Source organism: Carcharodon carcharias, chromosome 17 (assembly GCF_017639515.1).
Source record: "Carcharodon carcharias isolate sCarCar2 chromosome 17, sCarCar2.pri, whole genome shotgun sequence".
Taxonomy (NCBI): Eukaryota; Metazoa; Chordata; class Chondrichthyes; order Lamniformes; family Lamnidae; genus Carcharodon; species Carcharodon carcharias.
The window spans coordinates 20285131-20305841 of NC_054483.1; the positions used below are offsets into that span (position 1 = coordinate 20285131).

The window sequence follows — 20711 nt, forward strand, 5'->3', positions numbered from 1 at the left end:
GTCTTAGGTGAAGGCATTGTTGCCAACAGTGAAATAATTATAATCAGGGTAGCGGACGATAACAGAATTGGACAAGTACTGATGATATCTTAAGAGATGGATGTGATCTTGAGAGGGGAGGGCTATCCCATTGGAAAACAAGGATATAAGGGTTTTAAAATTGAGAGCAAGGCAGGAGTGATGGGTAAATAGTATTTGCTGCAAGTTAAGATATGGGAATTGATTTTGGATGAGGACAAATTTCTGTCGGGTGGAAGATAGGAGGCTGACCAGGAGAGCATTGGCTTAGTCAGTCTAGAGGTAACAGTTATGAGTGAGACAAGGGTGGAGTCGAATGACCGATGAACACCAAGTTTGTGAATTGTTTGGCCTGGCTTCAGCCACTTACATAGAGAGTGGGATGGAAGCAGTCGATCAGGAACAGAACTTGTTTTGAAGACCAAAGGCAATATTTAGTTGGAGGAAATTTCTACTGGAAGTGAGAGTGACCAATCAGACAATGGAGGGGCCAAGAGATGTGATGGTGAGATAGCGTTGACGGTCTATATATGGAACTTGCTGTATTTTTGGATAACGTTGCAAAGATGAGACATGGAGGGGGATTGAGGATAGATCATGGAGCAAGAGAGAGACTCCAACGATAACCTATATAATATTAATAGACTTGAGGACAGTCTGATGAATATAAAGAAAATCATTCTCTGTCATCCTTGGAGCATACTCAAGAACCCTTTCCAATCAAAAACAAAAATAAAAATACCTGGAAAAACTCAGCAGGTCTGACAGCATCTGCAGAGAGGAATACAGTTAACGTTTTGAGTCCGTATGATTCTTCAACAGAACTAAGGAAATATAGAAGAGAGGTGAAGTATAAATTGGTTTAAGGGAGGGTGGGACCAGTAGAGCTGGATAGAGGGCCAGTGATAGGTAGAGGCAAAGAAGAGATTGCCAAAGATGTCATAGACAAAAGGACAAAGAGGTATTGACAGTGGTGACATTAGCTAAGATATGTGCTAATAGGTGACATTAAGGGTAGAAATCAGGACGAGCAAGGTACAGATAGCCCTAGTGGGGGCAGGGTGGGGGGATGGGATCAAAATAGGCTAAAAGGTAGAGGTAAAACAGTGGATGGAAATACATTTAAAAATAATGGAAATTATTGGGAAAAGAAAAATCTATATAAATTATTGGAAAAAAGGAGATTGGAAAGGGGATGGGGATGGAGGAGAGAGTTCATGATCTAAAGTTGTTGAACTCAATATTCAGTCCGGAAGGCTGTAAAGTGCCTTGTCGGAAGATGAGGTGCTGTTCCTCCAGTTTGCGTCAAGCTTCACTGGAACATTGCAGCAGGCCAAGGACAGACATGTTGGCATGAGAGCAGGGTGGAGTGTTGAAATGGCAAGCGACAGGGAGTTCTGGGTCATGCTTGCGGACAGACCGAAGGTGTTCCTCAAAGCGATCACCCAGTCTGTGTTTGGTCTATCCAATGTAAAGGAAACCACATTGGGAGCAGCGAATGCAGTAGAATAAATTGAGGGAAGTGCAAGTGAAATGCTGCTTCACTTGAAAGGAATGTTTGGGCCCTTGGACGGGTGAGAGAGGGGAAGTAAAGGGGCAGGTGTTGCACCTTCTGCAGTTGCTTGGGAACGTGCAGTAGGAGGGGGTTGAGGTGCAGGGGGTGATGGAGGAGTGGACTAGGGTGTCCTGGAGGGAATGATCCCTGCGGAATGCCACCGGGGGCAGGGTGAAGGGAAGATATGTATGGTAGTGCTGGAGTTGGCAGAAATGGTGGAGGATGATCCTTTGAATGCGGAGGCTGGTGGGGTGATAAGTGAGGACGAAAGGGACCCTATCGTGGTTCTGGGAGGGGGATGAAGCTGTGAGGGTGTGATGGGCCGGACACGGTTGAGGGCCCTGCCAACCACCATGGGTGGAAAACCCTTTCCAATCCTCTTGCTTTAATCTTAGGTTATCTTGGGTAATTTGCAATAAAATGGGCATTATGATATTGTTAATTGGTCTTGTCATTTGATGCTCTCTCCTCTCACTACACTTCAAAAGTAATGATTTTTTTCCTCAGGTGCTTTCTGTCCTGTGCTTAATCTTGATGTTAGATTGTAGGAAAATTAGTGCTTAACCTTAATGTGAGAATCCATTGCCTGCAATTTCTCCAATCACTACTACCACCAGTTCAATGCCAAAGTATTAAAAGGCTGAAAAATGCTTGCTGCGTGCACAACCACAGTATGGGACAAAACATATAATTATCCTACTGGGTGATGTTTCACATTTGACATGTACATAAATGCAAGGTATGTAACCTGCACCTCCCAAGATCTCTCTCAACACCCCTGAGTTTCCTTGCCTTGATGTGTTTGAAGTTTAGAGCTGGTGTGTGTCGACTGTAGCAGAAACTCAAATAGCAACAATGTATATATACTGCCTTTTACGAAATAACAAGTCCCAACCCACTTCACAGGAGCATTGTAAAACAAAGTGTGGCAGCAAGCCACGTGAGATAATTAGGCTGCCCACAGCTTGGGCAGAGAGGTTTTAAGTAGCGTCTTTAGGCGGGGGGTAGGGGGGGGTGTGGTGTGGTGGTGGTGAGGTGAGGCAGAGAGGAGTCGGGAATGTATTCCACAACTTGGGGTGTAGACAAATGAAGGTTCATACACTGATGATCGAGCAATTGAAATTGGCAATGCACAACAGACCAGAGTTAGAAGAGCACAGATATCTTCAAGGGTTGTTGGGCTATAATAAATTAGAAATTGGGAGGGCTAGGTCATGGAGGGATCTGAAAACAAGGAAGAGAATTTTGAAATCAAGATGTTGGTTGACTGGGAGCAAATGTAGGCCAGCGAGCACAGGGCTGATAGGGGAATGGGACTTGATACAAGTTAAGACAGACAGGCAACAAAGTGTTGGATGACTTTGTTTACAGAAGGTATAAAATATGGGGGACCAGTCATGACTGCTTTGAAATAATCAAGTCTCGGGGTAACAAAGGTATGAATGAGGGTCTCGACAGCAGATGAGATGGGGTGCAAGTTGGGTCATGTTAAAGAGGTGACAATAGCTGGGATAAGTTACAGTCAGGATCTTGGGTCAGGGTCAAATATGATAAGACTGTCAACAGTCTGGTTTAGTCTCACCATTGCAAGTGAGAGGGATGGAGCTGGTAGTTGGCAAATGGAGTTTGGAGTGGAGACTAAGACAATGGCTTCTGTCTTCCCACTGCTTAATTGGAGGAAATGTCTGCTTGTCCACTATACTGAAAGTCATAGAAGCAGTCTAATAATTTAGCAACAGTGGAGGATTAGAGAGAGGTGGTGGTGAGCTCAAGCTGAGTTTAGTGAATGTCATGTGAAAAATAACCATGTCGTTGAAGGGCAGCAAGCAGATGAGAAATAGGAGAATGTGAAGGATAGATAATGGTGCAGGTGCAGGAACAGGAGAGATGCTGTTGCAAGTGAGATGGCTCTTTTGAGCAGAGGGGTAGAGAAGTAGAGGGGGATAACAAGTGAAGAGAGAAAACTAACAATATCAGCTGAGGGCAAGTTACTGGTTAGCAGTTTTGTGGACATAGAGTTGAGGGAGCAGTGGATGGTCCCATGCATCAGGTGAGATTGAAGAGGACATGAAGGCAGACATGAGAGAAAGACACAAGTTTATTGTACCTCAGCCACTGAGAAAATTTGAAGTTTGATTAACATGAAAAAATCTCCCTCAATTCTTAAAATCATTTGAACTGTAGCTGAGTAATTAGCAGATTGTGAGCTGTAGAAAGTGAATCAGTTGTCTGAATCTGGCTGAGTACTTGAATTAGCTACAATCTTTGAACAGGAAGAGGAAATCTCATAGCCAGCGTTTTTGCTTATGATGAGCATTGCCATCACTAGCTGATAACTGAAGATGAATATTGGTTCAGGACAAAACCCAGATTGGCTGTCATGTCCTCTGCATAAGTGTGAATAACTTATTCACACTTGAAGATCCGTTGCTTGGTTGAGGAATTGGGAGAGCAGTCACTATAGTATTCATGGGATTATATGCTGCACACACAGTTGCCAATATTAGAGGAAATTTGGAGTAAGAAATCAGATTTTAAGGATAAAATTGAATGGTAAAATACCAGAGCTTCCAGGTTTTATCTCCTAAGTGATACAGTTGGATATTGTTTTACAAGTTGGCCAAAAATTGACTTGTGGCAGCTGCGTCATTGCTCATTTTGTTCAACATTGGTGTGTTTTTTTTTTGGAGGTGACCTTGTTGCAGCAAATTTGAGCCAATGGAATGGTTTGTTTAAGTTAAGGTTGGAGCTATCTTGCCCAAACCATTGACAACAAAAACTGATTAATGCATCATAAAAGAGGAAGGTCTCCAGTATGTTGTTGCTGTCCACACCTGTGCTCCATTTAAGTTGAAAACTAATTAGTGTTAAATACTTTTGTTTGCTGTAGTGGTGAACTGTCAGCTGGTCTGTGTGGCACAGATTGAATCCTTTTATTCCAGTGAATCTTGAAGCTCCTAGCATGCAGAAGAAGCTGCTATCTGTCAACACTTTGTGGTAATGTTCAACTTGTGTCTCGGGTTGATTTTCACTGCTATTGATTGTGGACTGTAAGTTTTTGCTTCAGATAACTGGAAAGTTGCAGTATGGGGATTTAGATAAACTGATTTGAGTTCATAATTGTGATACAAATTGATAAGAAATGTTAAATGTATTCTGTAAGCAAGAGAAATGCTTTTTTAAAAATGGGTTTTAGCAGTATTTGCCTGAACCTGTAAATTGAACTTAATGTTGACACACTTGACTGAAACCCATATGTCGAGCTATGATTCATGATATCACATTTTGTTTTACATTTAATACTTTTCCTAGCCAAGGATATTAAGCACATGAAGCCAAGTAAGATGAAATGGTGGAACAGACTTAAGATCTGAACAGCCTACCCCTTTTCCCCATATGCGCTATTTTCATGCTTTCGGTAATGTCTAAAGCAGCACCCAATAAAACATGTAGCTTCTTGTCTGTTTCAGATATGGGGGATTTTCAGTGCTGTGACAAGGGAGAAAACCAAATTAGAGCGGTTCATACAGAGAGTTGTAGGAGAGCTGCATTTGGGAGTTGATGCATTCAAGGACTCTGGAGAGCAAGAGGTTAGAGATAGGGTATTAGTTCCCAAGAACAGAGGTGTTATGGGTGTTTATTTGATTCTGAGGAATGGGGTGATGGTTGATTGGAAAGGGTGAACAGTACTGGAGGAGCTGGAATCTTCCAACAATGTGAACTAATAAGGGAGCAAAGAAGGGCTGTGGCCAGTTCAGTGGGAATAAGCTGATTAGAGCAGGAAGTAGATCTTGTGGGTAAGTAAAATGAACTTCTAAGAGCATGAGGGGGAATACTAAGAAAGAAATGAGAGAAATATGAGAAGTAAGGGTGTGGGCAGGCTGAGAAGTTAGATTTGGCAGGCAAGGGGAACAAACAGAGGCAGCTGAACAGATATTCTTAATCCTGCAGATAAAGGTCCATTTTATAAGGGCCTGTTAATATCAACTGTATTTTTGTAGTTTTATGGTTCCCTTCCTGTCAGAAAAAAAAACCTGGCCTCTACTTGACAACATCTCTGAGTAGCATGATTTAAATTGAAGGTTCAAATGAGGAAATGGCAGACTTGAACCCTTCACTCCATATTACACCATTGTTAAAGATGGGTTTCAGTGGGCTTGAATATTGGTGAACTCTCACACAAACTGAAGTCTTGATTTCATGCCATATATAGTGCTCCCTGAACACATGAAGCAGCAGTGAGTTGATGCATCACTTGTTCAAAGAGTCTCTTTCAGACAGCTGTAAAAGTAAAAATGAACATGCCTGTGCCATGTTTTTGGCATATCTGGCCAACTGTTGCATGCTTGTGAGTTGTGTGTGTGTGAAAGGTAACTTGAGAAATTCTGGATGCTGAGCTGTATTTGTGCAACATGTTGCTGGCTAGTGTGAAACAGTGTATGACAGTTGTCTGAATTGCTGAGTTTCTGTAATCTTTAGACTTATATAAAGAACAGTTAGTTTTTCTAAAAGGAAGTTGGAGTTAAATAAATTTGTGGCTCTCGGGAGTCTTAACATGAAAATTATAGGAAAACCTTTTTTTGTATCTGATGGGTAAACAATTGACCATGTTTGTTAAAATAGAGATGTACAGGTAATTAACAGCTAACCAGAGAGCCATCAGAGGGCAATAAGTAATAAGTATGCTGTTGCAGCTGCTGTTCAGCTAATTGCATATTTCAACAACTACCTGTTTTGTGTGTACTGTCTTTTTTTTGTATTTTGGACTGCTACAATAAGCTGTTTGTTCATTTTCCACCTATGTATCCCCTGTTAGCAACTCATATTGGATTTCTTTGACAAGTATGCAGTACTGAAACTCTAACAGAAACTTTTCTGTTGAATGCTCTTTGAGTCATATTAGCATATCTGTCCAGTAATTGTTTTTGGTGACACAAGTTAAGGAAACCTAAAGCGGGAGAGATGATGTAATGGTAATGTCACTGCAGTTGTAATCCAAAGGCTCAGGCTAATGCTCTGGGGACATGGTTCAAATCCCACTACAACAGCTAGTGGCATTTCAATTCAATTAAAACATCTGGAATATAAAGATAGTCTCAGTAATGGTGACCACGACAGCTATCATCACTTGTGGAAAAAATCCATCTGGCTCACGAATGTCCTCGAGGGAAGGAAATGTGCCATCATTACCTGGTCTGACCTACACGAGACTCCAGACCCACAGCAGTGTAGTTGACTCTTAACTGCCCTCTAAAATGGCCGAGCAAGCCACACAGTTCAAGTGCAATTCAGGATGGGCAACAAATGCTGACCTTGCCAGTGAAGCCCATCACAGAATAAAGAAGAAAAAAATCCATGTGCCTTGCTCTGAACTCCATAACCAGTCATCATTTTTCATACAAAGTCAACATTTGAGATTCAATCATGTTTGGTTAAACTTCGCTATGATTATTATATTACTACTTCTGCTACAGTGTGAAGCTGAAGTCTGTGTATATGCTTTCAAAAAAGAACAACTTTTTAAAGCCAAACACTGCAGTATTGTTTATCAATGCAAGTGTAAATGGCACAAGTCTATATATGTTCCAAGACACAGTATAGCTGTGTATGTGTGTTATTGTACATAGTGGTAAAAAGGCAATGAATCAATCCCACATGCTAACGTTTTCAGCTATTGTCTTGCTGAACTTTTTTTTTGCTGTGGCATCTAACTGGCAATTGATATGCTGTGAATTTGATATCATTTATGTGCTTTATAACTTTTATTTTTTTTTAAACAGGCTTACATTTGGCACATTGTATCCTGCCTACACATCATATAAAGCTGTCAAGACAAAAAATGTGAAGGAATATGTGAGTACTGTATATTTTAACAATCAATATAGTTTTTAATCATTCTGTTGCAATTGGCATACAACTGTTTGCTCAACGCCACCTTGGCGGTTCAAACTGGAAGCATGAGAGCTGAGTCGTAAAGAATAGGGTGGTCCACATTCCTTCACTGGTCTCAGCTGACTTTGAGGGTCTCAGTTGATGCAGTGCAGCATGTCTTAAAACCCAGGAAAGGACAAAATATGCCAGGTTTCTTAGTTCAAATGGATAATTGGCAGCTCTTCCGGAAGATCCATCAGTGCAGAAATTGGGACGTTACTTGTTCTAGTTGGCCACTTGGTTGAGGTACCTATTGACTAATCCCAGCAAGGAACAGCACCTTCAGATTGGCTGCCATTTTGCTCTTTTTATGAAATTAAGATCGAATAACAAATATGGTATGTACAGCTATGGCTGCATAGTTTGTAAAATGTGAACTCTTAAGACTCCCATTTGAACCATTATCCCTGAATATCTGATTTCTGTAAAAGTATTCAGCTTTTAGTGAAGCCATATATATTATCAGCTGCAATACTTGTCACTGGTAACTTATTCTGTAAGTGTATTTGCCTTTGGATGAGGAGCTGCTAGCTGATGCTCCTTGCTTAAAACATCTGTTCAAACAAAAACAGCTATTTACGTTGCTCAATGATGGACCAACTGTTTTGTCTATTTTTTAACCCCAAAGGGAAGAATTGTAACTTATTGACCATGTAATTTTAACAGTTGGACAACAATTTGGAACGAAGGAACAAAATGGGTGGAGTTTGAAACACTGGCCCAAAAATTGCTGTCAAATTGGCAGAGACCTTAAAGGCACTCTCAGTTTGTGAAAATGCCAAAGCAACTTCAGGTGAAGGCATGCCCCATTAAACACAAATTGAGCAATTAAGGGTGATGTATCAGTCCACCATTAGCTTTGCAAAAAGAATAACTTGCTGGCTGGCTCCCCATTCGGATGAATTATGTGACATGCAGTTTCTGATCTTGCCCTGTAGATCCCAAGTAAGCAGGCCATAGAATTGCAGTTGAAGCTTGATTATCTCCTGACTTTTTTTCTCTTTTTTCCCCTTCTTCCCTCTTGTACCTGATTGGGCATTGGCTTCACCATTCTTGTTTTCTCATTCCGATCTTGTGTTGTTCCTTTCACCCTGATTTGTTAAGGAGGTACCTAGTTACCTTAAATAAAAGCAAAATACTACAGATGCTGGAAATCTGAAATAAAAATAAGTTGCTGGGAAAACTCAGCAAGCCTGGTAGCTTCTGCGGAAAGAAAAACAGAGTTGACATTGAGTCAATATGACTCTTCACAGCTGAAGAAGAGTCATATGGAAACAGCTGAAGAAGAGTCACATGTACTCAACATGAACTCTGTTTCCCTCTCCACACATATAGCTAAACCTGCCGAGTTTTTCCAACATTTTTGTATTTTTATTTACCCAGTTACCTTAGCTGTTCACTGCCATCCAATATGGATTGTAGAAGCAATTGTGTTCCTTCCATCTCTCGCTTCAAGCAACTGGCCTAACAGTGGGTGCTCTTTGTTGGCTTGGGCTATTGTGTTGTAGCTCCTTTGGTTCAGGATCTGTTCTAAGAAAGAGGTTTAGGGCCTTTGAACACAGCAGTGTGTTTCAGATCTATATCTGCAAGTTTGAGCATGTAATTGGCTCTGCAGTTGAAGCACTTTGTTCTGCAATTCGTCATGTTCATGTACTATTTAAAAGGGTATGTTGTTGCAACTGGGATGAGAGGAGTGCGCAGTTTATCTAGCTCTGCTGCTGCACAGGTCGCACCATTAGTTTAAAAGTTTAATTCTCTCACAAATGGTCAATTATTTACCTTCGCTACTATTAGACCCAGAACAAAAGAGACTTTAACCATTTTTGTTTCATGATTGATTTATTTTAAAACAACATTTTTTTATCCAAAACAAGTTGCAAGAATTGGTTAACACAATTTGTAATCTGGTAGCGTATCTATCACTTTGAAAATTCCCGAGCGCATGCACAGACAAACAAATAGGGTCTTTCCCGTCAGAATCATATCTCTTAAAGCTGAATTTTTCTTCTAAAAAAAAATGGAAGGACATGGCATTATCTGTGCAATTGGATGGGATTCTTTGTCTTAAAAACAAGTCACAAGTTCACGTTGGAACTGTGAACAAGCAGGCTTCTTCCTAGAAATCAGCTGACCTTTATGGTACTTGAAGACCTGGTTGTTTGTTTTTGAACAGCAATCACTTTAATTGAGGGTGGGAGCAAACTGAAAAGGCAAAGCTTGGTAATTTGCTGGAAATCACTTGGGAGAGAGAAAAAAACTAAAGTTTGAACCTACTGGTTTTGAAAGCAGTCCTGTTGGGGAAGAAATGGAGGAAGGCTGCTGTAATTCTCTCTCTCCCTTGCCTGAAATTGTGTAGGGCTATCAACCTGTAACCAGAGAACCCTCATCTGAGTGAAACTGGACCACATTTGGGCCTGCAAAGCTGAGAAAAGTTGGTGAGAACTTCCAGACATCTTCACATGAGGGAACTCCAGGTCCACAGCATTGAGACCCTGCAAACTTTGTGCTTTATTTTATAACACCCATCCTTTAAAGCTCATCTCTACAGCGACTCTCTCTGTTTGCTGTGTGTGTGTCCTGGGGGCAGTTCTTTAGGAAGAGATAGATACTTATACTTCACGATTACAATTGCGTGTTAACCAGTACTTGCAACTTGTTAAAAGCAATCGTTCTGAGTTGATTGAAAGAAGCCTGGTTGAAGATTCTTTTATTCTGAGCAACAGTAGGTTAAATGGATGATTGGCTGTTTTGGTGAGAAAATTAAACTTTCAAATTCATGGTACAGCCTTTGGATTAGTGGGCTAGGTCATACATGCACTTCTCCCATCCTGGCCATAACACTGCAGAGATGGGCAGTTGAAGAAAAGACTTTAGAGGAAAAAAGGTTAAAGGTAGCAGGGTTTCAATGTTGTCAATTTGGAGCTCCCTTGTGTGAAGACAGATTGCCAGCCCCAGTAGATGCCTGGAGGTTCTCATCAATGGAGCTTTGGTGTCGCAGAGAGTAGTCAGATCAATCCTCCTTGTCTCAGTCTCTTGGGTTGCGAAATGCAGACAAGCTTATCTCCCTCAGATGATTTCTAATAAATCTTTTTGGGTCTTTGCCCTTAAAACAGTTTCGTTCCCCATAAATTTGAAGAAATTGCAGTTCAACTAAGCAAAAAACTTTCCCCCACCTCAAAGACCATGCTGGTCAGTGAGCATTAGAAAAGGTCCAAGGTGAACTCATGACCCTTTTTTTTAAAAACAGTCCAAGGTGAACTCATGACCCTTTTTTTTTAAAAAAAAGATACAGGTCTGCTTCCATGTGTCCAAATAATGCGATGTCCTTCCAAATTGTAAAAGAAAATGTAGTTCTTGAAGATATGGTTCTAACAAAATATATTGCCTACTTTCCCAATCGTTTACTTAACAGTTCACCTAACATTTGTTGGTGTGATGCCATTTGTAGCGAACGGACACTGAAACAAAAGGCATCTGCTAGTGATTCTATGATGCTCTCATTCCCCAGTTTGCAATGAAACTCTCTCATAAGCTACAGCAGGTAGCCTGTTGCCAGATGATTCTGTTATCGATTTACTAAGGAATGTTATACTGAATCTGTTGTAACATTTTTAAAAGGGTGGTGAATCGCTGAAATTCTCTACCCCAGAGGGTTGTGGATGTTCCATCGTTGAATACATTTAAGGCTGGCAAAACAGATTTTGGTTTCAGGGAATTAAGGGATATGGGGGGTTGGCAGGAAAATGGAGTTGAAGCCCAAAGTATGCCATGATTATATTGAAGGGTGGAGCAGGGTCGACAGGCTTTATGGTCTTCTGCTCCTATTTCTTGTGTTGAAGTATCTTAGAAGAAGAATAAGCTAATTAGGAAACTTATTTATTTATTATACTCAAATCTTTGCCCATGTATGAATCTGGGTGACAATATATGGCAACATTCCACAAGTTTAAAAGAAGAGATGGCATAATTTTATAAGAAAGGAAACTTGGGATACTGGGCATAGGAGGACCCCAAGTCCACTGTGCTTGGTGGGAGGGGCTACGACTTCAGACTGTCTGAGAGTTAATTTAACTCTAAATGAATCGTTCTGATACTCAAACTATCTCCACATTCTGAGACTGAAGATTTAGCAGAACAAGCAGTCTGAACCCCAATTTTTCATCCCTCCTCAAGTCGAAGTATATAGGAAAGCTTAGTTCCTTTAAGCACCCCCCTACCTTGAAATAATTTGAGCTTTCATTATCAAGTATGTGCTTTACAAGTTGCCTGCTTGAGATGCAAACTTGCATTAGGGATCTGAGAACTCAGCTGGTTGAAAGCTTTGGGTTCATCCTTATTGTAGGACCTCTGGACAGACTTTAAGGCACACCTGCATGAGGCATCTCTGAGAAGCCTCCCTCAAAAGTTCCTGTTTAACAAGATGGGCAACTCAAATAAATGTGCTGCAGAACAGAATGATGTTAGGTTTTGATGTGTCAATGTACAATTTTGGATCGATGCATAGGGCATGGGAAAACTCAAGTTCAGAATTGCTTTCTTGGGAGGGGGTGAGAAACCAAAAAGAAACCTTTTTGTTAAATTGCATTTTATCATCTATTTCTTCCTCTCCCATCCCTCCAGTCTGTGATGGGACCTTTATTGTGGCTAGACAGGTTTAAAAGCAGGAAGTGCTCCAGCAAGACAAATGTGAAAGAAGTGACAGTCATGCATTTGACCTGAACAACCCAAATTAAATTGAATCAGAAATGTGAGCAACTTAGTGAATTGCTGTTAATTATCTGTTTGGCAAACTGTAATGGCAGAATGTGAAAATGAAGGCTATTTCTCGAGCTTTATTTGCAAAATATGATCCCTCAGATTTTCCCAGCCCTTAAGCTACAGTATACTTTTTGGTTTTCAGTCTTTACTCTTTTTACCAAGCAGCTTTTCCACTGCTCTTGAATCCCAGACATCAGATGTTTGAAAGTACTGTAACTGAGGTGGCTAAGCTGCCTCCAATGGCCTTGTTTTTCTTGCACCAATACAGTTAACAGAGCTTGAGAAGGTTGAGGAATCAGGAAGTGGGGAGAGTGAAATCATGAAGTTTAGCAGTTGTTTCGTACACACACCTTCTGTACTGTGAAATCTGTCTCAAAATGTAAACATGTTGAACTCTTAAGCTTAGATAAAACTTATTTGTTTTACTTGCATCTGTGTGCCATGTAAATAGACTACACAATAGCTTCAGTTGGAGAAGTTTTCCTTAAGAAATTCATAACATCTGAATATCATTGAAGCTTGAATTTGAAATTGTTGAGATGATCTTTTAAAAATGAACCTGTATTTTTATTTTATACTCATTGACAGTTTGCAGCATGTTTGAAAATGACAAAAATGGGCATTCTTCACACTGACAGCCTTTATGTGGCAGTTAGTGGATCATTACCAGTACTTTTGGTCTGTGGAAAATGAGTAATGGAGTTTCAAAATATTTTTCACTGACATTTATTGCCCATCGTTAATTGCCTTTGAGATGGTGAGCCGCCATCTTGAACCATTACAAATCTTGTTGTGTAGGTACACCCATGGTGGCCTTAGGAGTTCCATCATTGTGACCTAGAGACAGTGAAGGAATGACGATACAGTTCCAAGTTAAGATGGTGTGGAGCTTGGAGGGGAGCTTGCAGGTGCTGGCGCTCCGATGCACCTGCTACCCTTGCTTCAAGGTGATAGAGGTTGCGCGTTTGAAGTGACTTCCCTAAAGGTGTTGCAATACTGGGTAGAGTACAACAATGGCCTTCCTTTATGATTTTGAAGGGTGAACAATATATAGATTACCCAGACACTTTGAGTTGGCCACTGTTTGCCACTCTATTAGCATATTGCAATCAATATTGTCTTGGTGTTGAAAGTTTTGATTTTCTTGTATTTTGTGCTTGCATTAACACGACAATAACAATGTCAATAAGTCTTAAGGATGGTAAAAAGGCTGCTCACAACATTTCCTGATAGGTATCTATTATCAGGTGTCTTCCATGTTATTCCCCTGAGTGGACAGTGAATGCAGTCACTGTCCAATTTCAGGTGACTCGGTGAAGCCTGATGTCATCCTCATCCCACCCCTACAGGCTTTGGGTTCAGTGAATAGCTAGGTCCTTTTCTCACTCACCCCAGTTAGCAATGGGTTCTGAACTTAGCTGCAAAGCCTTAATTGCTGCCCAGGGTGAAATGCACAAAAATCTATGTCTGTTTTGGTCTGTCTGACCGAGTCTTTTTGGGTGGTGAATTAATCAATTATGCACGTGAGCAACTTTGCTGTGGTGTTGCTGCAGATTTATATTTAAGGTGTGACAGCTTTGTGAGTATAGGAAACTTGGGGGGTGGGGGGGAATAATTAACTGTCGAAGAAAACAATCTACAACGATTGCAGCTTTTGGTTGACTACTTCAGAAAAGTTGCTGGGCTTGAATTGTATTAATTGTCTCCTAATATCTAATGCAAGGTCTTTTTTCATCCAAGTTGAAATAATGGCCCTTGGTGAAAAATTTCACTTAAGTTTGCTTAACATTTTTTGGGGGGGGGGTGCCTATTAATCTTTAGTGCAGCAATGAATTCTAATATGCATTTATTTTAAATGGGAGATGGAGCATCATGGATTGGCGAACAACTTCCTATCTCCAGACAGGCACCGTTCTCCCATCCCACATAAGGATTGCATGGCAGTTGCCCAGGAAGTTCAAACTTAGGTTGGGCAATACCCTGCACTAGGAACCATTTGATACTGCAATTTTAAATGGCAGACTTAAGATGGTTCTGACTGTCTTGAAGCAATAGTTACCCAGGAAAAGTTAGGATTAAAATTGCTACTCACTGTGCTCTACTATAACACAAATGCTGCCCCCCATCCCCTCCCAGGAAGCCCTGACTGACCTCCCAACCCCGGATCACCCATTTAACTTGAACATTTAACTTTTCAATGTGGCTAGACCTTTAAAACTACCTGCTTTACTGCAGCTAGGGGATGTGGCCCTTACCTTCAACTCAGTTGTCCTTGACTCAAGGCTTCGGGAGCTCACTGCTCAGCCCAAGCTTCCAACTTAGGGCAGAAAGGTGCAGCTGCATTTCAGGGGTAAGTAACTCGGAGCAGTGGGGGGCAATCCAACTGTGATTGTCACTCCGCAGAAGTTTTCATTTCCATGTAAGACAGTAGGAGCTTGGACTCTGGACTGCTTAGAGAGCAATCTTGTGTTCTGTTGATAGTGCAGCTAAGTCAACGGGCATCTGATTTCTCCTTAGGTCCGATGGATGATGTATTGGATTGTGTTTGCAATCTTCACAACTGTAGAAACCTTCATGGACATATTCGTTTCCTGGTAAGTTGTAAACTACCTCTAACATATTATAGGTAGCTGAGCGATTACTGCACCCTTTTTAAGTGTACTTGTTGGGAGAGTGAGGGATTCAAGAAATTTGATCATTGGGGGTGAAGAGGGGTAAAGCTGTCCAACTGCTTCATTTGAATTGGGCATCTTGACTTCATGTTAACATGAATTTTGTGCTGGGTAATACATAAAGCTGCTTCAACAGCATGGTAGGAGTTGAACAGTAGATCTGCACGTGGGATTAGTTAAATAAAGTAGACTGACACCAAGCAAATTAGCATTGCTTGCTTAAAGTGGATTTAACTCCGACCTTGGAGGCAAAACCCTGCTGCCACTGTAGCAAATGGTCAATGCCATTGCTACCTGATTTTTTGGCTGCCCAGGCAGAAGGCCAGCCATATGAATTTTGACATGACTTGCATATCCTTCCTTTGTTTACATCTATTATGATATGTAACCCAGTACACTTTTCCAAAGCCTGTTGGCCGAAGATATTGCATTGTAGCTACCTTAAATAGGTGAATGTGGAACACAGAAATGACATTTTATTTATTAACTTGAACTAGGTATCAAATTGTGTGTTGTAACAGATCTTAAATATGGTAATCTTCCCCCAGTTGGTGAATGAATCTGAATCAGACCGTTGCCGATTGTTTTATACAAGGGTGTGTAATTGTTACTTGATAACTAGCCTGAAATTCTCTCACCCGCAGGTTCCCTTTCTATTATGAAATCAAGGTTGCATTTATTGTCTGGCTTTTATCCCCGTACACCAAGGGTGCCAGCATGATTTACAGGAAGTTTATTCATCCTACACTCTCTTCAAAAGAGAAGGTAAATAAAAGCAATTAACTCCATCTCTTCAATTATGTTAGGCTGCAGTTTTAAATAAGTGTGCTTTTATGGAAAGTTGGTGCTGAAGCTTTTTAAAAAGCTGATCAGTTATTAAAAATGAAGTAATTTGATAGTCCAATGGTTTTTGGTGTTCAGCTACAACTGAAAAGAACTGAATTTTTGTTTTTATAACACATGTTCATGCAGTTATTGGACTGGACAGAACAGAGGGCTCCACTGTACCAGATCTGGGACAGCTTGAAATTAACATTAAAGCTTATATTCTATTTTGTTGCAACAAGCAGGCTTCTTGGGGCACTATCTCCACGAAACATGGTTGGGCACTTAGCTTGCCAAGTGCATCTGGTGCATTGCAAAAGATTTCCTTTTGCATTGTTGCATGTCAAATATTACCACTTTTCCCCTTCAGACTTGAGGGTGGCTACCAGAGTTGAAACGCCTTGTTCGCCTTGTCAGATATTTAGCTGCTATTCTGTGACCTCTCTTTTCCCACCTCTTTTAATTTGGCCTAAACTGAGATTTTCCAACCTTGTCACCGTGTCCCTCACTGCAGGAGCTTTGAAGGATGAGCGTGGATAACCATGCAACCTGGTATGGATTAGCACGCTATGTACTTGAACTATTTCCTCGTCACGTAAGACTAAATTACAATGATGCTGAGGTTCGGAGGCTTGAGTTGCTGAACTACAAAAGTGTTCCATTGCCCAATCCTGAGGTCCATCACCTTGCTCACTAAATAGCCCATAAAATGGAAAATAATAGTTGCAGTAAGCTACTTTTAGGAACTCAAATTTATACAAGCACCTTTAACATAATGAATGTCCCAAGGCTCTTCGTTATAAAACAAAATATAACAGAGATATTAAGTCAGATGACCAAAAGCTTGGTTAGGGTTAGATGATAAGTAATTGGGTATAGGGGAAGAGGTGTTTGGAAGAAAGTGCAGAGCTTGTAGCCTAGGCAGTTCAAGGCACAGCCACCAATGGCGGAGCAATTAAAATCGGGGATGCTCGAGGCTAGAATTGCAGGAACTCCGACATCATGAAAGGTTGTGAGGCTGGAGGGGCTTAAGGAACTCAGGAGGGGCAAGGCCATGGAGGGATTTAAAAACAAGGATGACAACTTGAAAATGCAGACATTACTTGACTGGGAGCCAGTGTAGGTCAGGGAGCACGGGTGAAAGGGAAATGAGACTTGCTGCAAGTTAAGACATGTGCAGCAGAGTTTTGGATGAGTTTGCATTGGGTAGAATGTAGGAGACAAACCAGGAATGCAAGGAAATAGTTGTGTCCAGAGATAATTAAGGCATGAATGAGGATGTCAGCAGCACATGAGTTGAGGTGAGCAAAATGTTCACCTCTATGTGGGAATTCTGACAAGTGGGAAAGCATTTATTTTTACACGTGTTTGAAACCTCAGAAGCAGTATCATTCCTGTGGTTAGATGATCTGAACCACATCAATTAATCGGACTGAGTTCTGATCAACATAGCAATTAAATTTTGACTTGTAGTCCAACCATCAGCTCATGTAAGCCATTGTGTTGTTGCCTGGCCTGTCAGTGATATTCTTGAAATGCAAGCAGGGTTTTTTTTAATAGTGGGAGCTTGGTATCAGAAATTTTACTTTCTATTGATATTTTGGTGTTGTACATACCCATCTCTTATCATCTGGTGAAGAAAAACAGATTATTACCAAGTGAATATTGATGTATTTCATTTCCAATTGAAGTAGCATCAAAGGAGATACATCATTGCCCAAATTGGATAAATCACGATCTCAGTTTAGGCCAAATTAAAAGAGGCGAGGAAAGAGAGATCACGGAATAACGGCTAAAAATATCTGACCTGGCAAACAAGGCTTTTCAACTCCCTGATAGCCACCCTCAAGTGTGAAGAGGAAAAGTGGTAACATTTGACATGCAACAATGCGAAAGGAAACCTTTTGCGATGTACCAGGTGCACTTGGCAAGCTAAATGCCCAACCATGTTTCGTGGACATAGTGCCCTACGAAGACAGCTTGTTGCAACCAAACAGAATACAAGCTTTAATGTTAATTTCAAGCTGCCCCAGATCTGGCATGTAACTGATTCTTTTTCATGACCATAAAAATAACGAGAGATAATGGAGTTTTACGAGTTTGACATGCAATGGTAGAGGTCAGTATTGCTAAATGATCACCAAAAAGATCGAGATTTTTCTTGTCATGGATCTACCTAACTGTGACTAAAAATGTAACATATTAGTTAAAATAAAGACTTGCAGTTTATTTATTGCCTTGCAGAACCTGAGGGTGCCCTAAAGCACTGGACGGCCAGTGAACTACCTTAGAAGTGTAGTTACTGTTTTCAATGTAGGAAAGGTGGCAGCTAATTTGTGCACAGCAAGCTCCCATGTTAAGGTAATATGATAATGATCAGATGATCTGTTTTTGAGGGATAAATATTGGTCAGAACACTGGGAATAACTTGCCTGTTCTGATTCAGTATAGTGCCAAGGGATCTTTTACATGGACCTGAGCAGGCAGATGGGGCCTCTGTTTCATGTCTCATCTGAAAGATGGGACCTATGACGCTGTAGAACTCGCTCAGTTCTATGTTGGACTGGTGGCCAAGATTTTTTGTTCATTTCTACTTCATCTCTTAACATCAATTTTTACGTGCTTCAGTTTTCCCTCTTCAGATACAACAGTCGTTTTGCTCAGGTATTTTTGCATGAGCAAATGCTTAGCTCCAATATTTTGAGTATGTGACCTCACTTGAATTGTGATCAAAGCTGCCTGATGGCAGTTTACTCAATGCCAGGCAGCACTAGTGAGCACAATCCTGTCTGCACCTTCTGTTGATGCATAATGTTTCTGACTATGAAGTCAGAAGCTAACAACCAGGAAATCTGGTGCAATTTTTCGTCAATTACAACAGAATTACAATCTTGTTTGGGAATCCTATTATCAGACATTTGGTCTTAACACGGGCAGGTAGCACCATGACCCACAGTCATTTATATGATGAGTCTGATGATTCATTTCCACTTGCTAGTGTTATGGAAAAAATAGCTTTATATTGCATCTTTTGTGTTCTCTGGACATGTTAAAAGTTTAGTCACTATTGTTATATAGGCTAATTCAGCAGCCAATCTCAAATAGCAAATTGATGGCCAAATAAATTTGTTTTTCTAATATTCGTTCATGAGATTTGGGCATTGCTGGCTAGGCCAACATTTATTGCCTATCCTTAATTGCCCTTCAGAAGGTGGCGGTGAGCAGCTTTCTTGGATCGCTGCAGTCCATGTGGTTAAGGTTCCGGGCATTTAAGAGTCAACTGGGGTCATATGTAGGCCAGACCAGCTAAGGACAGCAGACATTAGTGAACCAATTCGATTCACTCCACGTGATATCAAGAAATGGCTGAAGGCACTGGATAATGTAAAGGCTATGGGCCCTGACAATATTCCGGCAATAGTACTGAAGACTTGTGCTCCAGAACTTGCCATGCCCCCAGGCAGCTCTTCAAGTACAGCTACAACACTGGCATCCACCCAGCTATGTGAAAAATTGCCCAGGTATGCCCTGTACACAAAAAGCAGGACAGATCCAACCTGGGCCAATTACCTCCCCGTCAGTCTACCCTCGATCATCATTAAAGCAATGGAAGGGGTCATCAACAGTGCAGTCAAGCGGCACTCGCTTAGCAATAACCTGCTTACTGACGCCCAGTTTGGGTTCTGCCAGGGCCACTCAGCTCCTGACCTCATTACAGCCTTAGTTCAAACGTGGACAAAAGAGCTGAACTCACGAGGTGAGGTGAGGTGAGATGCCCTTGACATCAAGGCAGCATTCGACAGAGTGTGACATCAAGGAGCCCTAGCAAAACTAAAGTCATTGGGAATCAGGGGGAAAGCTCTCCACTGGTTGGATTCATACCTAACACAAAGGAAGATGGTTGTGGTTGTTGGAGGTCAGTCATCTTAGCTCCAGGACATCACTGCAGGAGTTCCTCAGGGTAGTGTCCTAGGCCCAACCATCTTCAGCTGCTTCATCAATGACCTTCCTTCCATCATAAGGCCAGAAGTGGGGATGTTCACCTGAGGATTTCACAATGTTCACCATTCGAGACTCCTCAGATACTGAAGCAGTCCTTGTCCAAATGCAACAAGACCTGGACAATATCCAGGCTTGGGCTGACTAGTGGGAAGTAGCATTCGAGCCACACAAGTGTCAGACAATGACCATCTCCAACAAGAGAGAATCCACCCATCGCCCCATGATGTTCAATGGCATTGAATTCTCCCACTATCAACATCCTGGGGGTGATTGACCAGAAACAGAACTGGACTAGCCATATAACTACTGTGGCTACAAGAGCAGGTCAGAGGCTAGGATTCCTGTGGAGTGAGTAACTCCCCTCCTGACTCCCCAAAGCCTGTCCACCATCTACAAGGCACAAGTCAGGAGTGTGATGGAATACTCATCACTTGCATGGATGAGTGCAGCTCTCCCAACACTGACAGCATCCAGGACAAAGCAGCCTGCTTGATTGGCACCACATCCACAAACATTGACTCCCTCCACCACTGACGCACAGTAGCAGCAGTGTGTACCATCTACAAGATGCACTGCAGTAATTCATCAAGGCTCCTTAGACAGCACCTTCCAAACCCATGACCCCTACCACCTAGAAGGACAAGGGCAGCAGATAAATGGGAATGCAACCACCTGGAAGCTCCCCTTCAAGTAACTCACCATCCTGACTTGGAAAAATATTGCTATTCTTTCACTGTCAAAATCCTGGAACTCCCTTCATAACAGCACTATGGGTGTACATACACCACATGGACTGCAGCAGTTCAAGAAGGCAACTCATCACCACCTTCTCAAAGGCATTTAGGGATGGACAATAAATGCAGGCCCAGCCAGTAAAGCCCACATCCCATCAATTAATTTAAAAAAGATGGGTTTTTACAACAATCGACAATGGTTTCATGGTGGCCATT

The 20711-nt window shown here is 41.4% G+C and overlaps 1 protein-coding gene across 2 annotated transcripts in view; it reads left to right on the forward strand.

The window, feature by feature from the left end:
* The window catches only part of LOC121290009 (receptor expression-enhancing protein 1-like), a 41734-nt gene that overhangs the window by 13429 nt on the left and 7594 nt on the right, over positions 1–20711 (forward strand). For both annotated transcript variants that reach the window (XM_041210131.1, XM_041210130.1), the window contains exons 2-4: positions 7354–7426; positions 14780–14856; positions 15579–15699. In XM_041210131.1, the coding sequence (XP_041066065.1) occupies positions 7354–7426; positions 14780–14856; positions 15579–15699 (271 nt within the window). The remainder of the gene's footprint in view (positions 1–7353; positions 7427–14779; positions 14857–15578; positions 15700–20711) is intronic.